The sequence below is a fragment of the Oncorhynchus mykiss genome, chromosome 2 (assembly GCF_013265735.2).
Source record: "Oncorhynchus mykiss isolate Arlee chromosome 2, USDA_OmykA_1.1, whole genome shotgun sequence".
NCBI lineage: Eukaryota > Metazoa > Chordata > Actinopteri > Salmoniformes > Salmonidae > Oncorhynchus > Oncorhynchus mykiss.
The window spans coordinates 190668-212500 of record NC_048566.1 but is presented as its reverse complement, the minus strand read 5'-3'; the positions used below and the strand labels follow the sequence as shown (position 1 = coordinate 212500).

At 42.6% G+C, this 21833-nt stretch overlaps 1 protein-coding gene across 1 annotated transcript in view; it reads right to left on the bottom strand.

Annotated features, from left to right (window-relative positions):
* LOC110512917 (CUB and sushi domain-containing protein 3) overlaps nucleotides 1-21833 on the bottom strand; it is a 523013-nt gene that overhangs the window by 459694 nt on the left and 41486 nt on the right. The window contains exon 2 of the mRNA XM_036934833.1: nucleotides 15299-15521. Within this exon, the coding sequence (XP_036790728.1) occupies nucleotides 15299-15521 (223 nt within the window). The remainder of the gene's footprint in view (nucleotides 1-15298; nucleotides 15522-21833) is intronic.

The window sequence follows — 21833 nt, the reverse complement described above, 5'->3', positions numbered from 1 at the left end:
ACCCCAAGCACATAACCCATAACCCCAAGCACATAACCCATAACTCCAAGCACATAACCCATAACCCCAAGCACTAATCAAATACCACAAACAAATGGTAAATTGACAGGGATGCCAATAATTTTTGTATTACTTGTGAAACAAAATCGCATTCACCAGACTGACATTTAGTTATTAATAACTATAGTACATTATGTTACCAGACTGACATTTAGTTATTAATAAATATTATACATTATGTCACCAGACTGACATTTAGTTATTAATAACTATAGTACATTATGTTTACCAGACTGACATTTAGTTATTAATAAATATTATACATTATGTTACCAGACTGACATTTAGTTATTAATAACTATAGTACATTATGTTACCAGACTGACATTTAGTTATTAATAAATATTATACATTATGTTACCAGACTGACATTTAGTTATTAATAAATATTATACATTATGTTTACCAGACTGACATTTAGTTATTAATAACTATAGTACATTATGTCACCAGACTGACATTTAGTTATTAATAAATATAGTACATTATGTTACCAGACTGACATTTAGTTATTAATAAATATTATACATTATGTTACCAGACTGACATTTAGTTATTAATAAATATTATCCATTATGTTACCAGACTGACATTTAGTTATTAATAAATATTATACATTATGTTACCAGACTGACATTTAGTTATTAATAAATATTATACATTATGTTACCAGACTGACATTTAGTTATTAATAAATATTATACATTATGTTACCAGACTGACATTTAGTTATTAATAAATATAGTACATTATGTTCACCAGACTGACATTTAGTTATTAATAACTATAGTACATTATGTTCACCAGACTGACATTTAGTTATTAATAACTATAGTACATTATGTTTACCAGACTGACATTTAGTTATTAATAACTATAGTGCATTATGTTACCAGACTGACATTTAGTTATTAATAAATATTATACATTATGTTACCAGACTGACATTTAGTTATTAATAAATATTATACATTATGTTACCAGACTGACATTTAGTTATTAATAAATATTATACATTATGTTACCAGACTGACATTTAGTTATTAATAACTATAGTGCATTATGTTACCAGACTGACATTTAGTTATTAATAAATATTATACATTATGTTACCAGACTGACATTTAGTTATTAATAAATATTATACATTATGTTACCAGACTGACATTTAGTTATTAATAAATGTTATACATTATGTTACCAGACTGACATTTAGTTATTAATAACTATAGTGCATTATGTTACCAGACTGACATTTAGTTATTAATAAATATTATACATTATGTTACCAGACTGACATTTAGTTATTAATAAATATTATACATTATGTTACCAGACTGACATTTAGTTATTAATAAATATTATACATTATGTTTACCAGACTGACATTTAGTTATTAATAACTATAGTACATTATGTCACCAGACTGACATTTAGTTATTAATAAATATTATACATTATGTCACCAGACTGACATTTAGTTATTAATAACTATAGTACATTATGTTCACCAGACTGACATTTAGTTATTAATAAATATAGTACATTATGTTACCAGACTGACATTTAGTTATTAATAAATATTATACATTATGTTACCAGACTGACATTTAGTTATTAATAAATATTATACATTATGTTTACCAGACTGACATTTAGTTATTAATAACTATAGTACATTATGTTACCAGACTGACATTTAGTTATTAATAAATGTTATACATTATGTTACCAGACTGACATTTAGTTATTAATAAATATTATACATTATGTTTACCAGACTGACATTTAGTTATTAATAAATATTATACATTATGTTTACCAGACTGACATTTAGTTATTAATAAATATTATACATTATGTCACCAGACTGACATTTAGTTATTAATAAATATTATACATTATGTTTACCAGACTGACATTTAGTTTTTTAATAACTATTTTATATGTATGTCAAAATAACCCAATTAAAATAATTAATATAAATTCTCACATTTTGCGTTTAAAATAATTGACTTGGTGCTACTATGAAAAATGCCAGCACCCATAAGAAAAACTAAAAAAATAACATGTAAGAAATTAAGCAGCTTGGTTGATTAAAAGTTAATTTCCCCTTTATCTGAGTATTGTTAAGTTTAAAAACAACCTGATGAAGGCCATAGGCTGACACGTGTCGTTTTAACTGTAAAGACAATAGAAAGACAACCTGATGAAGGCCATAGGCAGAAACATGTCGTTTTAACTGTAAAGACAATAGAAAGACAACCTGATGAAGGCCATAGGCTGACACGTGTCGTTTTAACTGTAAAGACAATAGAAAGACAACCTGATGAAGGCTGACACGTGTTGTTTTAACTGTAAAGACAATAGAAAAACAACCTGATGAAGGCCATTGGCTGACACATGTCGTTTTAACTGTAAAGACAATTGAAAAACAACCTGATGAAGGCCATAGGCTGAAACATGTCGTTTTAACTGTAAAGACAATAGAAAAACAACCTGATGAAGGCCATATGCTGAAACATGTCGTTTTAACTGTAAAGACAATAGAAAGACAACCTGATGAAGGCCATAGGCTGACACATGTCGTTTTAACTGTAAAGACAATAGAAAAACCACCTGATGAAGGCCATAGGCTGACACGTCGTTTTAACTGTAAAGACAATAGAAAAACAACCTGATGAAGGCCATAGGCTGAAACATGTCGTTTTAACTGTAAAGACAATAGAAAAACAACCTGATGAAGGCCATAGGCTGACACATGTCGTTTTAACTGTAAAGACAATAGAAAAACAACCTGATGAAGGCCATTGGCTGACACATGTCGTTTTAACTGTAAAGACAATTGAAAAACAACCTGATGAAGGCCATAGGCTGAAACATGTCGTTTTAACTGTAAAGACAATAGAAAAACAACCTGATGAAGGCCATTGGCTGACACATGTCGTTTTAACTGTAAAGACAATAGAAAAACAACCTGATGAAGGCCATAGGCTGACACATGTCGTTTTAACTGTAAAGACAATAGAAAAACAACCTGATGAAGGCCATAGGCTGAAACATGTCGTTTTAACTGTAAAGACAATAGAAAAACAACCTGATGAAGGCCATAGGCTGACACATGTCGTTTTAACTGTAAAGACAATAGAAAAACAACCTGATGAAGGCCATTGGCTGACACATGTCGTTTTAACTGTAAAGACAATAGAAAAACAACCTGATGAAGGCCATAGGCTGACACGTGTCGTTTTAACTGTAAAGACAATAGAAAAACAACCTGATGAAGGCCATTGGCTGACACATGTCGTTTTAACTGTAAAGACAATTGAAAAACAACCTGATGAAGGCCATAGGCTGAAACATGTCGTTTTAACTGTAAAGACAATAGAAAAACAACCTGATGAAGGCCATATGCTGACACATGTCGTTTTAACTGTAAAGACAATAGAAAGACATCCTGATGAAGGCCATTGGCTGACACATGTCGTTTTAACTGTAAAAACTATAGAAAGACAACCTGATGAAGGCCATAGGCTGACACGTGTCGTTTTAACTGTAAAGACAATAGAAAAACAGAGATATTACTCCCTAACTACTGTAGACAGGTAACGTGAAACAGAGTGATTACTCCCTAACTACTGTAGACAGGTAACGTGAAACAGAGTGATTACTCCCTACTGTAGACAGGTTACTTCAAACAGAGTGATTACTCCCTAACTACTGTAGACAGGTTACTTCAAACAGAGTGATTACTCCCTAACTACTGTAGACAGGTTACTTCAAACAGAGTGATTACTCCCTAACTACTGTAGACAGGTTACTTCAAACAGAGTGATTACTCCCTAACTACTGTAGACAGGTTACTTCAAACAGAGTGATTACTCCCTAACTACTGTAGACAGGTTACTTCAAACAGAGTGATTACTCCCTAACTACTGTGGACAGGTAACATGAAACAGAGTGATTACTCCCTAACTACTGTAGACAGGTAACGTGAAACAGAGTGATTACTCCCTAACTACTGTAGACAGGTAACGTGGAACAGAGTGATTACTCCCTAACTACTGTAGACAGGTAACGTGAAACAGACTGATTACTCCCTACTGTAGACAGGTAACGTGAAACAGAGTGATTACTCCCTAACTACTGTAGACAGGTAACGTGAAACAGAGTGATTACTCCCTACTGTAGACAGGTTACGTGAAACAGAGATATTACTCCCTAACTACTGTAGACAGGTAACGTGAAACAGAGTGATTACTCCCTACTGTAGACAGGTTACGTGAAACAGAGATATTACTCCCTAACTACTGTAGACAGGTAACGTGAAACAGAGTGATTACTCCCTAACTACTGTAGACAGGTTACTTCAAACAGAGTGATTACTCCCTAACTACTGTAGACAGGTTACTTCAAACAGAGTGATTACTCCCTAACTACTGTGGACAGGTAACATGAAACAGAGTGATTACTCCCTAACTACTGTAGACAGGTTACTTCAAACAGAGTGATTACTCCCTACTGTAGATAAGTAACGTGACACAGAGTGATTACTCCCTAACTACTGTAGATAAGTAACGTGAAACAGAGTGATTACTCCCTAACTACTGTAGACAGGTAACGTGAAACAGAGTGATTACTCCCTAACTACTGTAGACAGGTTACATCAAACAGAGTGATTACTCCCTAACTACTGTAGACAGGTTACGTGAAACAGAGTGATTACTCCCTAACTACTGTAGACAGGTTACATCAAACAGAGTGATTACTCCCTAACTACTGTAGACAGGTAACGTGAAACAGAGTGATTACTCCCTAACTACTGTTGACAGGTTACTTCAAACAGAGTGATTACTCTCTACTGTAGACAGGTAACGTGAAACAGAGTTATTACTCACTAACTGTTGTAGACAGGTAACGTGGAACAGAGTGATTACTACCTACTATAGACAGGTAACGTGAAACAGAGTGATTACTCCCTACTGTAGACAGGTAACGTGGAACAGAGTGATTACTCCCTAACTACTGTAGACAGGTAACGTGAAACAGAGTGATTACTCCCTACTGTAGACAGGTAACGTGGAACAGAGTGATTACTCCCTAACTACTGTAGACAGGTAACGTGAAACAGAGTGATTACTCCCTACTGTAGACAGGTAACGTGGAATAGAGTGATTACCCCCTAACTACTGTAGACAGGTAACGTGGAACAAAGTGATTACTGCCTAACTACTGTAGACAGGTAACGTGGAACAGAGTGATTACTCCCTAACTACTGTAGACAGGTAACGTGAAACAGGGTGATTACTCCCTACTGTAGACAGGTAACGTGGAATAGAGTGATTACCCCCTAACTACTGTAAACAGGTAACGTGGAACAGAGTGATTACTCCCTACTGTAGACAGGTAACGTGGAACAGAGTGATTACCCCCTACTGTAGACAGGTAACATGGAACAGAGTGATTACTCCCTAACTACTGTAGACAGGTAACGTGGAACAGAGTGATTACTCCCTACTGTAGACAGGTAATGTGAAACAGAGTGATTACTCCCTACTGTAGACAGGTAATGTGAAACAGAGTGATTACTCCCTACTGTAGACAGGTAACGTGGAACAGAGTGATTACTCCCTACTGTAGACAGGTAACGTGGAACAGAGTGATTACTCCCTACTGTAGACAGGTAATGTGGAACAGAGTGATTACTCCCTAACTACTGTAGACAGGTAATGTGAAACAGACTGATTACTCCCTACTGTAGACAGGTAATGTGAAACAGAGTGATTACCCCCTAACTACTGTAGACAGGTAACGTGAAACAGAGTGATTACTCCCTAACTACTGTAGACAGGTAACGTGAAACAGAGTGATTACTCCCTACTGTAGACAGGTAACGTGGAACAGAGTGATAACTCCCTAACTACTGTAAACAGGTAACGTGGAACAGAGTGATTACTCCCTACTGTAGACAGGTAACGTGGAACAGAGTGATTACTCCCTACTGTAGACAGGTAACGTGGAACAGAGTGATTACTCCCTAACTACTGTAGACAGGTAACGTGAAACAGAGTGATTACTCCCTACTGTAGACAGGTAACGTGGAACAGAGTGATTACTCCCTAACTACTGTAAACAGGTAACGTGGAACAGAGTGATTACTCCCTACTGTAGACAGGTAACGTGGAACAGAGTGATTACCCCCTACTGTAGACAGGTAACGTGGAACAGAGTGATTATTCCCTAACTACTGTAGACAGGTAATGTGGCACAGAGTGATTACTCCCTAACTACTGTAGACAGGTAATGTGAAACAGAGTGATTACTCCCTACTGTAGACAGGTAATGTGAAACAGAGAGAAATTGTCTATCAGGAACAGGGACATTAACTAAACAAGGTAATAAGTATTTTTTTATTTTATGTGAGTGATTATCAACCTTTTGAACATATAGAGCATTACTTCTGTCACCAGGAACCTCCCTATTTTACTACATCACTGGTAGACATATCATATCAACCTCCCTATTTTACTACATCACTGATAGCCATATCATATCAACCTCCCTATTTTACTACATCACTGGTAGCCATATCATATCAACCTCCCTATTTTACTACATCACTGGTAGCCATATCATATCAACCTCCCTATTTTACTACATCACTGGTAGACATATCATATCAACCTCCCTATTTTACTACATCACTGGTAGACATATCATATCAACCTCCCTATTTTACTACATCACTGGTAGACATATCATATCAACCTCCCTATTTTACTACATCACTGATAGCCATATCATATCAACCTCCCTATTTTACTACATCACTGGTAGCCATATCATATCAACCTCCCTATTTTACTACATCACTGGTAGACATATCATATCAACCTCCCTATTTTACTACATCACTGGTAGCCATATCATATCAACCTCCCTATTTTACTACATCACTGGTAGACATATCATATCAACCTCCATATTTTACTACATCACTGGTAGACATATCATATCAACCTCCCTATTTTACTACATCACTGGTAGCCATATCATATCAACCTCCCTATTTTACTACATCACTGGTAGCCATATCATATCAATCTCCCTATTGGTAGCCATATCATATCAACCTCCCTATTTTACTACATCACTGGTAGCCATATCATATCAACCTCCCTATTTTACTACATCACTGGTAGACATATCATATCAACCTCCCTATTTTACTACATCACTAGTAGACATATCATATCAACCTCCCTATTTTACTACATCACTGGTAGCCATATCATATCAACCTCCCTATTTTACTACATCACTGGTAGCCATATCATATCAACCTCCCTATTTTACTACATCACTGGTAGACATATCAATACCTATTTATATGCTCACTAATTACAGCAGTATCATACACTCTCTGTATGCTCACTAATTACAGTAGTAACATACCTGTGTGTCTGTATGCTCACTAAGTATAGTAGTAACATACCTGTGTGTCTATGTGTTCACTAATTACAGTAGTAACATACCTGTGTGTCTGTATGTTCACTAATTACAGTAGTATCATCCACTCTCTGTATGCTCACTAAGTAACATACCTGTGTGTCTGTATGCTCACTAATTACAGTAGTAACATACCTGTGTTCACTAATTACAGTAGTAACATAACTTTGTGTCTATATGCTCACGAATTACAGTAGCAACATACCTGTGTGTCTATGTGTTCACTAATTACAGTAGCAACATACCTGTGTGTCTATGTGTTCACTAATTACAGTAGTAACATACCTGTGTGTCTGTATGTTCACTAATTACAGTAGTATCATACACTCTCTGTATGCTCACTAAGTATAGTAGTAACATACCTGTGTGTCTGTATGCTCACTAATTACAGTAGTAACATACCTGTGTGTCTGTATGCTCACTAATTACAGTAGTAACATACCTGTGTGTCTGTATGTAGGTTGAATGTGGGTTGGTAAGTTTCTAGCTGCCTGAGGCTCAGTAATTACAGTAGTAACATACCTGTGTGTCTGTATGTAGGTTGAATGTGGGTTGGTAAGTTTCTAGCTGCCTGAGGCTCAGTAATTACAGTAGTAACATACCTGTGTGTCTGTATGTAGGTTGAATGTGGGTTGGTAAGTTTCTAGCTGCCTGAGGCTCAGTAATTACAGTAGTAACATACCTGTGTGTCTATATGTAGGTTGAATGTGGGTTGGTAAGTTTCTAGCTGCCTGAGGCTCAGTAATTACAGTAGTAACATACCTGTGTGTCTGTATGTAGGTTGAATGTGGGTTGGTAAGTTTCTAGCTGCCTGAGGCTCAGTAATTACAGTAGTAACATACCTGTGTGTCTGTATGTAGGTTGAATGTGGGTTGGTAAGTTTCTAGCTGCCTGAGGCTCAGTAAGCCTTCTGTTATGTACTGTAATTATCATTATCTGGCACAACTCACACTACAGCGCTGTCACAAAGAAATCCTGGGTCAGCGTCCCAAATGGGCCCCCTATTCCCTATACAGTGCACTACAATTTACCCAGAGCCCTAGTGCACTATATAGGGAATAGGGTTCCATTGGCCTCTGGTCTAAAGTAGTGTACTATATAGGGAATAGGGTTCCATAGGGTTCTGGTCTAAAGTAGTGCACTACATAGGGCATAGGGTGCCATTTGGGACTGAACCCTTCAACAGTCACTCTATAAAAAGAGTGTGACTAAGACACACAGAACAATGTTGCTATTTAGAGATTAAGGACGGATCTAGAGGAATCCATCAATAGCAGACCATTTATTTTGTCTCCAATGTTTTAGTCTCGCTGTTTTCCCCTTGTCGTTGACGAGCACGATTAGTTCTAAGTCTAGGAGAATGCAGAAGTCCTATCAGTATGCAAATGTTGTTGCCTGCATTCAGAAAATAGTTACCCCTTCTCCTTGACGATAAGATGAGCAAAAGTACCTAGAGATTCTAACCAAAGATGTGAACTAACGTAAATCTATTTTCTATTCAGAAGTTAGATCAGTCGCGGAGCAGCTCGGTCTGCAGCAGATGGAGGGGTGAAGTGCCTTGCTAGAGGCCATAACGATAGGAGACGGCATCTAAGATACTAATGCCAGATGTAGGGGTGAAGTGCCTTGCTAGAGGCCATAACGATAGGAGACGGCATCTAAGATACTAATGCCAGATGTAGGGGTGAAGTGCCTTGCTAGAGGGCATAACGATAGGAGACGGCATCTAAGATACTAATGCCAGATGTAGGGGTGAAGTGCCTTGCTAGAGGCCATAACGATAGGAGACGGCATCTAAGATACTAATGCCAGATGTAGGGGTGAGGTGCCTTGCTAGAGGGCATAACGATAGGAGACGGCATCTAAGATACTAATGCCAGATGTAGGGGTGAAGTGCCTTGCTAGAGGGCATAACGATAGGAGACGGCATCTAAGATACTAATGCCAGATGTAGGGGTGAAGTGCCTTGCTAGAGGGCATAACGATAGGAGACGGCATCTAAGATACTAATGCCAGATGTAGAGGTGAAGTGCCTTGCTAGAGGGCATAACGATAGGAGACGGCATCTAAGATACTAATGCCAGACGTAGGGGTGAGGTGCCTTGCTAGAGGGCATAACGATAGGAGACAGCATCTAAGATACTAATGCCAGATGTAGGGGTGAGGTGCCTTGCTAGAGGGCATAACGATAGGAGACGGCATCTAAGATACTAATGCCAGATGTAGGGGTGAGGTGCCTTGCTAGAGGGCATAACGATAGGAGACGGCATCTAAGATACTAATGCCAGATGTAGGGGTGAGGTACCTTGCTAGAGGGCATAACGATAGAAGACGGCATCTAAGATACTAATGCCAGATGTAGAGGTGAAGTGCCTTGCTAGAGGGCATAACGATAGGAGACGGCATCTAAGATACTAATGCCAGACGTAGGGGTTAAGTGCCTTGCTAGAGGGCATAACGATAGGAGACGGCATCTAAGATACTAATGCCAGACGTAGGGGTGAGGTGCCTTGCTAGAGGGCATAACGATAGGAGACGGCATCTAAGATACTAATGCCAGACGTAGGGGTTAAGTGCCTTGCTAGAGGGCATAATGATAGGAGACGGCATCTAAGATACTAATGCCAGACGTAGAGGTGAAGTGCCTTGCTAGAGGGCATAACGATAGGAGACGGCATCAAAGATACTAATGCCAGACGTAGGGGTTAAGTGCCTTGCTAGAGGGCATAACGATAGGAGACGGCATCTAAGATACTAATGCCAGACGTAGGGGTGAAGTGCCTTGCTAGAGGGCATAACGATAGGAGACGGCATCTAAGATACTAATGCCAGATGTAGGGGTGAAGTGCCTTGCTAGAGGGCATAACGATAGGAGACGGCATCTAAACAAATGATGGAGACAACAGACTAACAGTCATTATACTGATAACAAGACAGAGACAACAGTCATTATACTGATAACAAGACAGAGACACCAGACTAACAGTCATTATACTGTTAACAAGACAGAGACAACAGTCTAAAATAATCTCCCAGAAAGCTCGTTAGATTGTTTATGTCTTGAATACTTCCTTTTGCTTCCGTTCTTCTTCTCTGAAATGATGCTGTCGTTAGGGTCTGACCTGTGTCTGATTTCAGAGAACTCCAGGCATGTTGGAAATAATTGAGAGGGCTTTTTGTTCCTCTGTGCCATTCTTTTGGAGTGTTTGACTTTGAGATCTCTGCCACAATAACCCCTCATAGCAGGGCTTGGTAATAGAAGTATCAGACACTATGAGATCTCTGCCACAATAACACCTCATAGCAGGCTTGGTAATATAAGTATCTCATCAGACACTATGAGATCTCTGCTACAAGAACACCTCATAGCAGGCTTGGTAATAGAAGTAATCAGACACTATGAGATCTCTGCCACAATAACACCTCATAGCAGGCTTGGTAATAGAAGTGTCTCATCAGACACTATGAGATCTCTGCCACAATAACACCTAATAGCAGGCTTGGTAATAGAAGTGTCTCATCAGACACTATGAGATCTCTGCCACAATAACACCTCATAGCAGGCTTGGTATCAGACACTATGAGATCTCTGCCACAATAACACCTCATAGCAGGCTTGGTAATAGAAGTGTCTAATCAGATTTCACCGGTTCTGACTAGAAATCTAGACTATAATTATTATTCTTTTACCTTTATTTAACTAGGTAAGTCAGTTAAGAACAAATTCTTATTTACAGTGACGGCCTAGGAACAGTGGGTTAACTGCCTGTTCAGGGGCAGAACAACAGATGTTTACCTTGTCAGCTCGGGGATTCGATCTAGAAACTTTTCAGTTTCTAGTTCAACACCTTCATGAAACAGTGGTTCTGACCAGAAATCTCCCAACAATACAGTCCCTCTATGAAACAGTGGTTCTGACTATAGATCTCCCAACAATACAGTCCCTCTATGAAACAGTGGTTCTGACTATAGATCTCCCAACAATACAGTCCCTCTATGAAACAGTGGTTCTGACCAGAAATCTCCCAACAATACAGGACCTCTATGAAACAGTGGTTCTGACTATAGATCTCCCAACAATACAGTCCCTCTATGAAACAGTGGTTCTGACTATAGATCTCCCAACAATACAGTCCCTCTATGAAACAGTGGTTCTGACTATAGATCTCCCAACAATACAGTCCCTCTATGAAACAGTGGTTCTGACTATAGATCTCCCAACAATACAGTCCCTCCATGAAACAGTGGTTCTGACTATATATCTCCCAACAATACAGTCCCTCTATGAAACAGTGGTTCTGACCAGAAATCTCCCAACAATACAGTCCCTCTATGAAACAGTGGTTCTGACCAGAAATCTCCCAACAATACAGTCCCTCTATGAAACAGTGGTTCTGACTATAAATCTCCCAACAATACAGTCCCTCTATGAAACAGTGGTTCTGACTATAGATCTCCCAACAATACAGTCCCTCTATGAAACAGTGGTTCTAACTATAGATCTCCCAACAATACAGTCCCTCTATGAAACAGTGGTTCTGACCAGAAATCTCCCAACAATACAGTCCCTCTATGAAACAGTGGTTCTGACTATAGATCTCCCAACAATACAGTCCCTCTATGAAACAGTGGTTCTGACTATAGATCTCCCAACAATACAGTCCCTCTATGAAACAGTGGTTCTGACCAGAAATCTCCCAACAATACAGGACCTCTATGAAACAGTGGTTCTGACTATAGATCTCCCAACAATACAGTCCCTCTATGAAACAGTGGTTCTGACTATAGATCTCCCAACAATACAGTCCCTCTATGAAACAGTGGTTCTGACTATAGATCTCCCAACAATACAGTCCCTCTATGAAACAGTGGTTCTGACTATAGATCTCCCAACAATACAGTCCCTCCATGAAACAGTGGTTCTGACTATATATCTCCCAACAATACAGTCCCTCTATGAAACAGTGGTTCTGACCAGAAATCTCCCAACAATACAGTCCCGCTATGAAACAGTGGTTCTGACCAGAAATCTCCCAACAATACAGTCCCTCTATGAAACAGTGGTTCTGACTATAAATCTCCCAACAATACAGTCCCTCTATGAAACAGTGGTTCTAACTATAGATCTCCCAACAATACAGTCCCTCTATGAAACAGTGGTTCTGACTATAGATCTCCCAACAATACAGTCCCTCTATGAAACAGTGGTTCTGACTATAGATCTCCCAACAATACAGTCACTCTATGAAACAGTGGTTCTGACTATAGATCTCCCAACAATACAGTCCCTCTATGAAACAGTGGTTCTGACTGTAAATCTCCCAACAATACAGTCCCTCTATGAAACAGTGGTTCTGACTATAGATCTCCCAACAATACAGTCCCTCTATGAAACAGTGGTTCTGACCAGAAATCTCCCAACAATACAGTCCCTCTATGAAACAGTGGTTCTGACTATAGATCTCCCAACAATACAGTCCCTCTATGAAACAGTGGTTCTGACCAGAAATCTCCCAACAATACAGTCCCTCTATGAAACAGTGGTTCTGACCAGAAATCTCCCAACAATACAGTCCCTCTATGAAACAGTGGTTCTGACTATAAATCTCCCAACAATACAGTCCCTCTATGAAACAGTGGTTCTGACTATAGATCTCCCAACAATACAGTCCCTCTATGAAACAGTGGTTCTGACCAGAAATCTCCCAACAATACAGTCCCTCTATGAAACAGTGGTTCTGACTATAGATCTCCCAACAATACAGTCCCTCTATGAAACAGTGGTTCTGACTATAGATCTCCCAACAATACAGTCCCTCTATGAAACAGTGGTTCTGACTATAGATCTCCCAACAATACAGTCCCTCTATGAAACAGTGGTTCTGACTATAGATCTCCCAACAATACAGTCCCTCTATGAAACAGTGGTTCTGACCAGAAATCTCCCAACAATACAGTCCCTCTATGAAACAGTGGTTCTGACTATAGATCTCCCAACAATACAGTCCCTCTATGAAACAGTGGTTCTGACTATAGATCTCCCAACAATACAGTCCCTCTATGAAACAGTGGTTCTGACCATAGATCTCCCAACAATACAGTCCCTCTATGAAACAGTGGTTTTGACTATAGATCTCCCAACAATACAGTCCCTCTATGAAACAGTGGTTCTGACTATAGATCTCCCAACAATACAGTCCCTCTATGAAACAGTGGTTCTGACTATAGATCTCCCAACAATACAGTCCCTCTATAAAACAGTGGTTCTGACTATACATCTCCCAACAATACAGTCCCTCTATGAAACAGTGGTTCTGACTATAGATCTCCCAACAATACAGTCCCTCTATGAAACAGTGGTTCTGACCAGAAATCTCCCAACAATACAGTCCCTCTATGAAACAGTGGTTCTGACCAGAAATCTCCCAACAATACAGTCCCTCTATGAAACAGTGGTTCTGACTATAGATCTCCCAACAATACAGTCCCTCTATGAAACAGTGGTTCTGACCAGAAATCTCCCAACAATACAGTCCCTCTATGAAACAGTGGTTCTGACCAGAAATCTCCCAACAATACAGTCCCTCTATGAAACAGTGGTTCTGACTATAAATCTCCCAACAATACAGTCCCTCTATGAAACAGTGGTTCTGACTATAGATCTCCCAACAATACAGTCCCTCTATGAAACAGTGGTTCTGACCAGAAATCTCCCAACAATACAGTCCCTCTATGAAACAGTGGTTCTGACTATAGATCTCCCAACAATACAGTCCCTCTATGAAACAGTGGTTCTGACTATAGATCTCCCAACAATACAGTCCCTCTATGAAACAGTGGTTCTGACTATAGATCTCCCAACAATACAGTCCCTCTATGAAACAGTGGTTCTGACTATAGATCTCCCAACAATACAGTCCCTCTATGAAACAGTGGTTCTGACCAGAAATCTCCCAACAATACAGTCCCTCTATGAAACAGTGGTTCTGACTATAGATCTCCCAACAATACAGTCCCTCTATGAAACAGTGGTTCTGACTATAGATCTCCCAACAATACAGTCCCTCTATGAAACAGTGGTTCTGACCATAGATCTCCCAACAATACAGTCCCTCTATGAAACAGTGGTTTTGACTATAGATCTCCCAACAATACAGTCCCTCTATGAAACAGTGGTTCTGACTATAGATCTCCCAACAATACAGTCCCTCTATGAAACAGTGGTTCTGACTATAGATCTCCCAACAATACAGTCCCTCTATAAAACAGTGGTTCTGACTATACATCTCCCAACAATACAGTCCCTCTATGAAACTGCTCTCTTTCTGTCACCACACTGACACAAACAAGACATTCATTGTTGTGGGGAAAAAAATATGAAAGATGAACTTTAGCACAGCACCATTGAAGCTCCCTCCTCGTGCTATTTACAGTATCTCTCTCGCTATTATCCGTCACCTTCTCTCTCTCTCTCTCTCTCTCTCTCTCCCTCCCTCCCTCCCTCCCTCCCTCCCTCCCTCCCTCCCTCCCTCTGCTCTCTCTCTCTCTCTCTCTCTCTCTCTCTCTCTCTCTCTCTCTCTCTCTCCCTCCCTCCCTCTGCTCTCTCTGTCTCTCTCTCTCTCTCTCTCTCTCTCCCTCTCCACCCCCCCCCCCCCCCCCGTCAAACAGACTTATTTCAACATATTTCAAGGCCCTCTTTCCCCGGAGAGAGAGATCGGTTGTTTCTCACCTCGTCCTGAAGTGTGCCGGATGTGGGTGTCCATCATACAAAGATAAAAAATCGTACTCCTCTTCCACGGCGAAAGATTGAAAAACGATGTGAATCCTGTTCATTTGTTCCGCTACGATGACCCAGGTACAGTTGGCACCGTTGGGATATCCGTACGGGAAACCCGGGCTTTCTATGGTTCCGTTCTGGCCTTTTAACGTCCCTCCACACGTATTTATGAACCCTGGAAAGACAAGAAAACAGAAAAACCATGAGATCAGACACTTGTTTTTTACACTCAAAACATCGTTTCTTCAACACGAACAGGAAACACATTTGGAACGCTCAACGCTCAACAACTTTATCCAATACACTTTCATCCAATACACTGTAGCATTTCCCACAATCCCCTTCACAGTAACACTGGTGTTTTGAGACCAACAACAGGTCTGGTAAATTGGTACCTCCAGCTGTTCTGCACTTTCCCCACACTACCCACTACCCACTCTCCTGGTCTGTACCTTCCCCTGCCTACCCACTACCCACTCTCCTGGTCTGTACCTTCCCCACCCTACCCACTACCCACTCTCCTGGTCTGTACCTTCCCCACACTACCCACTACCCACTCTCCTGGTCTGTACCTTCCCCAGCCTACCCACTACCCACTCTCCTGGTCTGTACCTTCCGCAGTTTACCCACTACCCACTACCCACTCTCCTGGTCTGTACCTTCCCGAGCCCACCCACTACCCACTCTTCTGGTCTGTACCTTCCCCACCCTACCCACTACCCACTCTCCTGGTCTGTACCTTCCCCACCCTACCCACTACCCACTCTCCTGGTCTGTACCTTCCCCACACTACCCACTACCCACTCTCCTGGTCTGTACCTTCCCCAGCCTACCCACTACCCACTCTCCTGGTCTGTACCTTCCGCAGTTTACCCACTACCCACTACCCACTCTCCTGGTCTGTACCTTCCCGAGCCCACCCACTACCCACTCTTCTGGTCTGTACCTTCCCCACCCTACCCACTACCCACTCTCCTGGTCTGTACCTTCCCCACCCTACCCACTACCCACTCTCCTGGTCTGTAACTTCCCCACCCAACCCACTACCCACTCTTCTGGTCTGTACCTTCCCCAGCCTACCCACAACCCACTCTCTTGGTCTGTACCTTCCCCACCCTACAAAACTACCCACTCTCCTGGTCAGTACCTTCCACACACTACCCACTACCCACTCTCCTGGTCTGTACCTTCCCCACCCTACCCACTACACACTCTCCTGGTCGGTACCTTCCCCACCCTACCCACTACCCATACTCCTGGTCTGTAACTTCCCCACCCTACCCACTACCCACTCTCCTGGTCTGTACCTTCTCCTGGCTACTCACTACCCACTCTCCTGGTCTGCACCATCCCCAGCCTACCCACTACCCACTTCTCCTGGTCTGTACCTTCCCCACCCTACACACTACACACTCTAGGTCTGTACCTTCCCCAGCCTACCCTCTACCCAATCTCCTGGTTGGTACCTTCCCCACCATACCCACTACCCACTCTCCTGGTCTGTACCTTCCCCACCCTACCCACTACCCACTCTCCTGGTCTGTACCTTCCCCACCCTACCCACTACCCACTCTCCTGGTCTGTACCGTCCTCACCCTACCCACTACCCACTCTCCTGGTCTGTACCTTCCCCACCCTACCCACTACCCACTCTCCTGGTCTGTACTTACCCCATCCTACCCACTACCCACTCTCCTGGTCTGTACCTTCCCCCCTACCCACTACCCACTCTCCTGGTCTGTACCTTCCCCACCCTACCCACTACCCACTCTCCTGGGCTGTACCTTCACCAGCCCACCCACTACCCACTCTCCTGGTCTGTACCTTCCCCAGCCTACCCTCTACCAACTCTCCTGGTCTGTACCTTCCCCAGCCTACCCACTACACACTCTCCTGGTCTGTACCTTCCCCACCCTACCCACTACCCACTCTCCTGGTCTGTACCTTCCCCACCCTACCCACTACCCACTCTCCTGGTCTGTACCTTCCCCAGCCCACCCACTACCCACTCTCCTGGTCTGTACCTTCCCCAGCCTACCCACTACCAACTCTCCTGGTCTGTACCTTCCCCAGCCTACCCACTACCCACTCTCCTGGTCTGTACCTTCCCCACCCTACCCACTACCCACTCTCCTGGTCTGTACCTTCCCCAGCCTACCCACTACCTACTCTCCTGGTCTGTACCTTCCCCACCCTACCCACTACCCACTCTCCTGGTCTGTACCTTCCCCAGGACACCCACTACCCTCTCTCTTGGTCTGTACCTTCCCCACCCTACAAAACTACCCACTCTCCTGGTCTGTACCTTCCCTAGCCCACCCACTACCCACTCTCCTGGTCTGTACCTTCCCCAGCCTACCCACTACCAACTCTCCTGGTCTGTACCTTCCCCAGCCTACCCACTACCAACTCTCCTGGTCTGTACCTTCCCCAGCCTACCCACTACCCACTCTCCTGGTCTGTACCTTCCCCACCCTACCCACTACCCACTCCCCTGGTCTGTACCTTCCCCACCCTACCCACTACACACTCTCCTGGTCTGTACCTTCCCCACCCTACCCACTACCCACTCTCCTGGTCTGTACCTTCCCCACCCTACCCACTACCCACTCTCCTGGTCTGTACCTTCTCCTGGCTACTCACTACCCACTCTCCTGGTCTGTACCATCCCCAGCCTACCCACTACCCACTCTCCTGGTCTGTACCTTTCCCACCCTACCCACTACACACTCTAGGTCTTTACCTTCCCCAGCCTACCCACTACCCACTCAGGGTATTCCTAATACATGCACCAGTCTTCCCTCTTCTCTCCTACTGTCTGCAGGCAGGCTGGCAAAACATCACTACCTTGACAGGATGGGTCAGACACTGGTCAGACTACACTGGTCAGACCACACTGGTCAGACTACACTGGTCAGACTACACTGGTCAGACTACACTGGTTAGACTACACTGGTCAGACTACACTGGTCAGACTACACTGGTCAGACTACACTGGTCAGACTACACTGGTTAGACTACACTGGTCAGACCACACAGGTCAGACTACACTGGTCAGACCACACTGGTCAGACTACACTGGTCAGACCACACTGGTCAGACTACACTGGTCAGACTACACTGGTCAGACTACACTGGTTAGACTACACTGGTCAGACTACACTGGTCAGACTACACTGGTCAGACAACACTGGTCAGACTACACTGGTCAGACTACACTGGTCAGACCACACTGATCAGATTACACTGGTCAGACCACACTGATCAGATTACACTGGTCAGACACTGGTCGGACTACACTGACCAGACTACACTTGTCAGACCATGCTATTCAGACCACACTGGTCAGACCACACTGGTCAGACTACACTGGTCATACCACACTGGTCAGACCACACTGGTCAGGCCACACTGGTCAGACTACACTGGTCAGACCATACTGGTCAGACCACACTGGTCAGACTACATGGGTCGGACTACACTGGTCAGACCACACTGGTCAGACTACACTGGTCAGACTACACTGGTTAGACTACACTGGTTAGACTACACTGGTCAGACTACACTGGTCAGACTACACTGGTTAGACTACACTGGTCAGACTACACTGGTTAGACTACACTGGTTAGACTACACTGATCAGACTACACTGGTCAGACTACACTGGTCAGACCACACTGGTCAGACTACACTGGTCAGACTACACTGGTCAGACAGACCACACTGTTCAGAATATACTGGTCAGACTACACTGGTTAGACTACACTGGTCAGACCACACTGGTCAGACTACACTGGTCAGACCACACTGTTCAGACTACACTGGTCAGACTACACTGGTTAGACTACACTGGTCAGACCACACAGGTCAGACTACACTGGTCAGACCACACTGGTCAGACTACACTGGTCAGACCACACTGGTCAGACTACACTGGTCAGACTACACTGGTCAGACTACACTGGTTAGACTACACTGGTCAGACTACACTGGTCAGACTACACTGGTCAGACAACACTGGTCAGACTACACTGGTCAGACTACACTGGTCAGACCACACTGATCAGATTACACTGGTCAGACTACACGGGTCAGACAACACTGGTCAGACTACACTGGTCAGACTACACTGGTTAGACTACACTGGTCAGACTACACTGGTCAGACTACACTGGTCAGACCACACTGATCAGATTACACTGGTCAGACTACACTGGTCAGACTACACTGGTCAGACTACACTGGTCAGACTACACTGGTCAGACAACACTGGTCAGACTATACTGGTCAGACTACACTGGTCAGACCACACTGATCAGATTACACTGGTCAGACTACACTGGTCAGACAACACTGGTCAGACTACACTGGTCAGACTACAAATACTTTGATTATTTGGGTTAGGCTTTGGAAAAATGTAATTTCCATTAATTAGGACATTTTCAATGCAAAAACACACGCAGTCACATACACACAAAAACACACACACACACACACACACGCACGCACGCACACGCACGCACACACACACACACACACACACACACACATACACACACACACTTTGCCTATGACAAGGACAAGCCAAAGCTTAGCTGTTTTATTGAAAGGCAACTCTGCAAATTGTCTATTAATAAAAATCCAAGTGTAATTATGATGCATGGTTTATCCCCCTTCACTGCCTCTCCCCTACAGGAGTAATTACCGTCCATCTTAATTAACAGGTCAATTATGTTTAGGTTTCCATTGTGTTGACCAGAAGACAGTTTCGACTGTCTTCTCCCTTGAGATTTGAGTCTGGTTGGGTACCAACAGGTACCCTGTATCCCCCTTCCCCTTTTTACACATTTTGTTACGTTACAGCCTTATTCTAAAATTGATTGCATTTTTTTTTGCCTCATCAATCTAGACACAATACCCCATAATGACATCACAATACCCCATAATGACATCACAATACCCCATAATGACATCACAATACCCCATAATGACATCACAATACCCCATAATGACATCACAATATCCCATAATGACATCACAATACCCCATAATGACATCACAATGCCCCATAATGACAAAACTAAAACTGTTTTTTTTATAAATTTTTGCAAATGCATTGATACAAAAACTTAAATACCTTATTTACATAATTTTGTCAGACCCTTTGCTATCAAACTTGAAATTGAGCTCAGGAGCATCCTGTTTCCATTGATCATCCTTGAGATGTTTCTACAACTGGATTGGAGTCTACTTGTGGTAAATTCACTTGATTGGACATGATTTGGAAAGGCACACACCAGTTAACAGTGCATGTCAGAGCAAAAACCAAGTCATGAGGTCGAAGGCATTGTCCATAGAGCTCAGAGACAGGATTGTGTCGAGGAACAGATCTGGGAAAGGGTACAAAAAATGTCTTGAGTATTGAAGGTCCCCAAGGACACAGTGGCCTCCATCATTCTTAAATGGAAGAAGTTTGGAACCACCAAGACTCTTACTAGAGATGGCTGCCATGCACAACTGAGCAATCGGGGGGAAAGAGCCTTGGTCAGGGAGGTGACCAAGAACCCGATGGTCAATCTGACAGAGCTCTCTAGTTCCTCTGTGGAGACGGAAGAAACTTCCAGAAGGACAACCATCTCTGCAGCACTCCAACAATCTGACATTTATGGTAGAGTGGCCAGACGGAAGCTACTCTTCAGTAAAAGGCACATGACAGCACACTTGGAGTTTACCAAAAGGCACCTAAAGGACTCTCAGACCATGAGAATCAAGATTCTCTGGTCTGATGAAACCAAGATGTAACTCTTTGGCCTGAATGCCAAGTGTGACATCTGGAGGAAACCTAGCAGCATCCCTACATGGTGGTGGCAGCTTCATGCTGTGGGGATGTTTTACAGCGGCAGGAACGGGGAGACTAGTCAGGATCGAGGGACAGATGAAAGGAGCAAAGTACAGAGAGATCCTTGATGAAAACCTGCTCCAGAGCGCTCAGGACGTCAGACAGAGCCGAAGGGTCACCAACAGGACAACGACCTTAAGTACACAGCTAAGACAAAGCAGAATTGGCTTTGGGACAAGTCTCTGAATGTCCTTGAGTGGCCCAGCCAGGGCCCTGACATTAACTCGATCGAAAATAGCTGTGCAGCGACGCTCCCCATCCAACCTGACAGAGCTTGAGAGGATCTGCAGAGAAGAATGGGAGAAACTCCCCAAATACAGGTGTGCCAAGCTTGTAGCGTCATACCCAAGAAGACTGGAGGCTGTAATTGCTGCCAAAGGTGCTTCAACAAAGTCCTGAGTAAAGAGTCTGAATACTTACAGTGCCTTGCGAAAGTATTCGGCCCCCTTGAACTTTGCGACCTTTTGCCACATTTCAGGCTTCAAACATAAAGATATAAAACTGTATTTTTTTGTGAAGAATCAACAACAAGTGGGACACAATCATGAAGTGGAACGACATTTATTGGATATTTCAAACTTTTTTAAC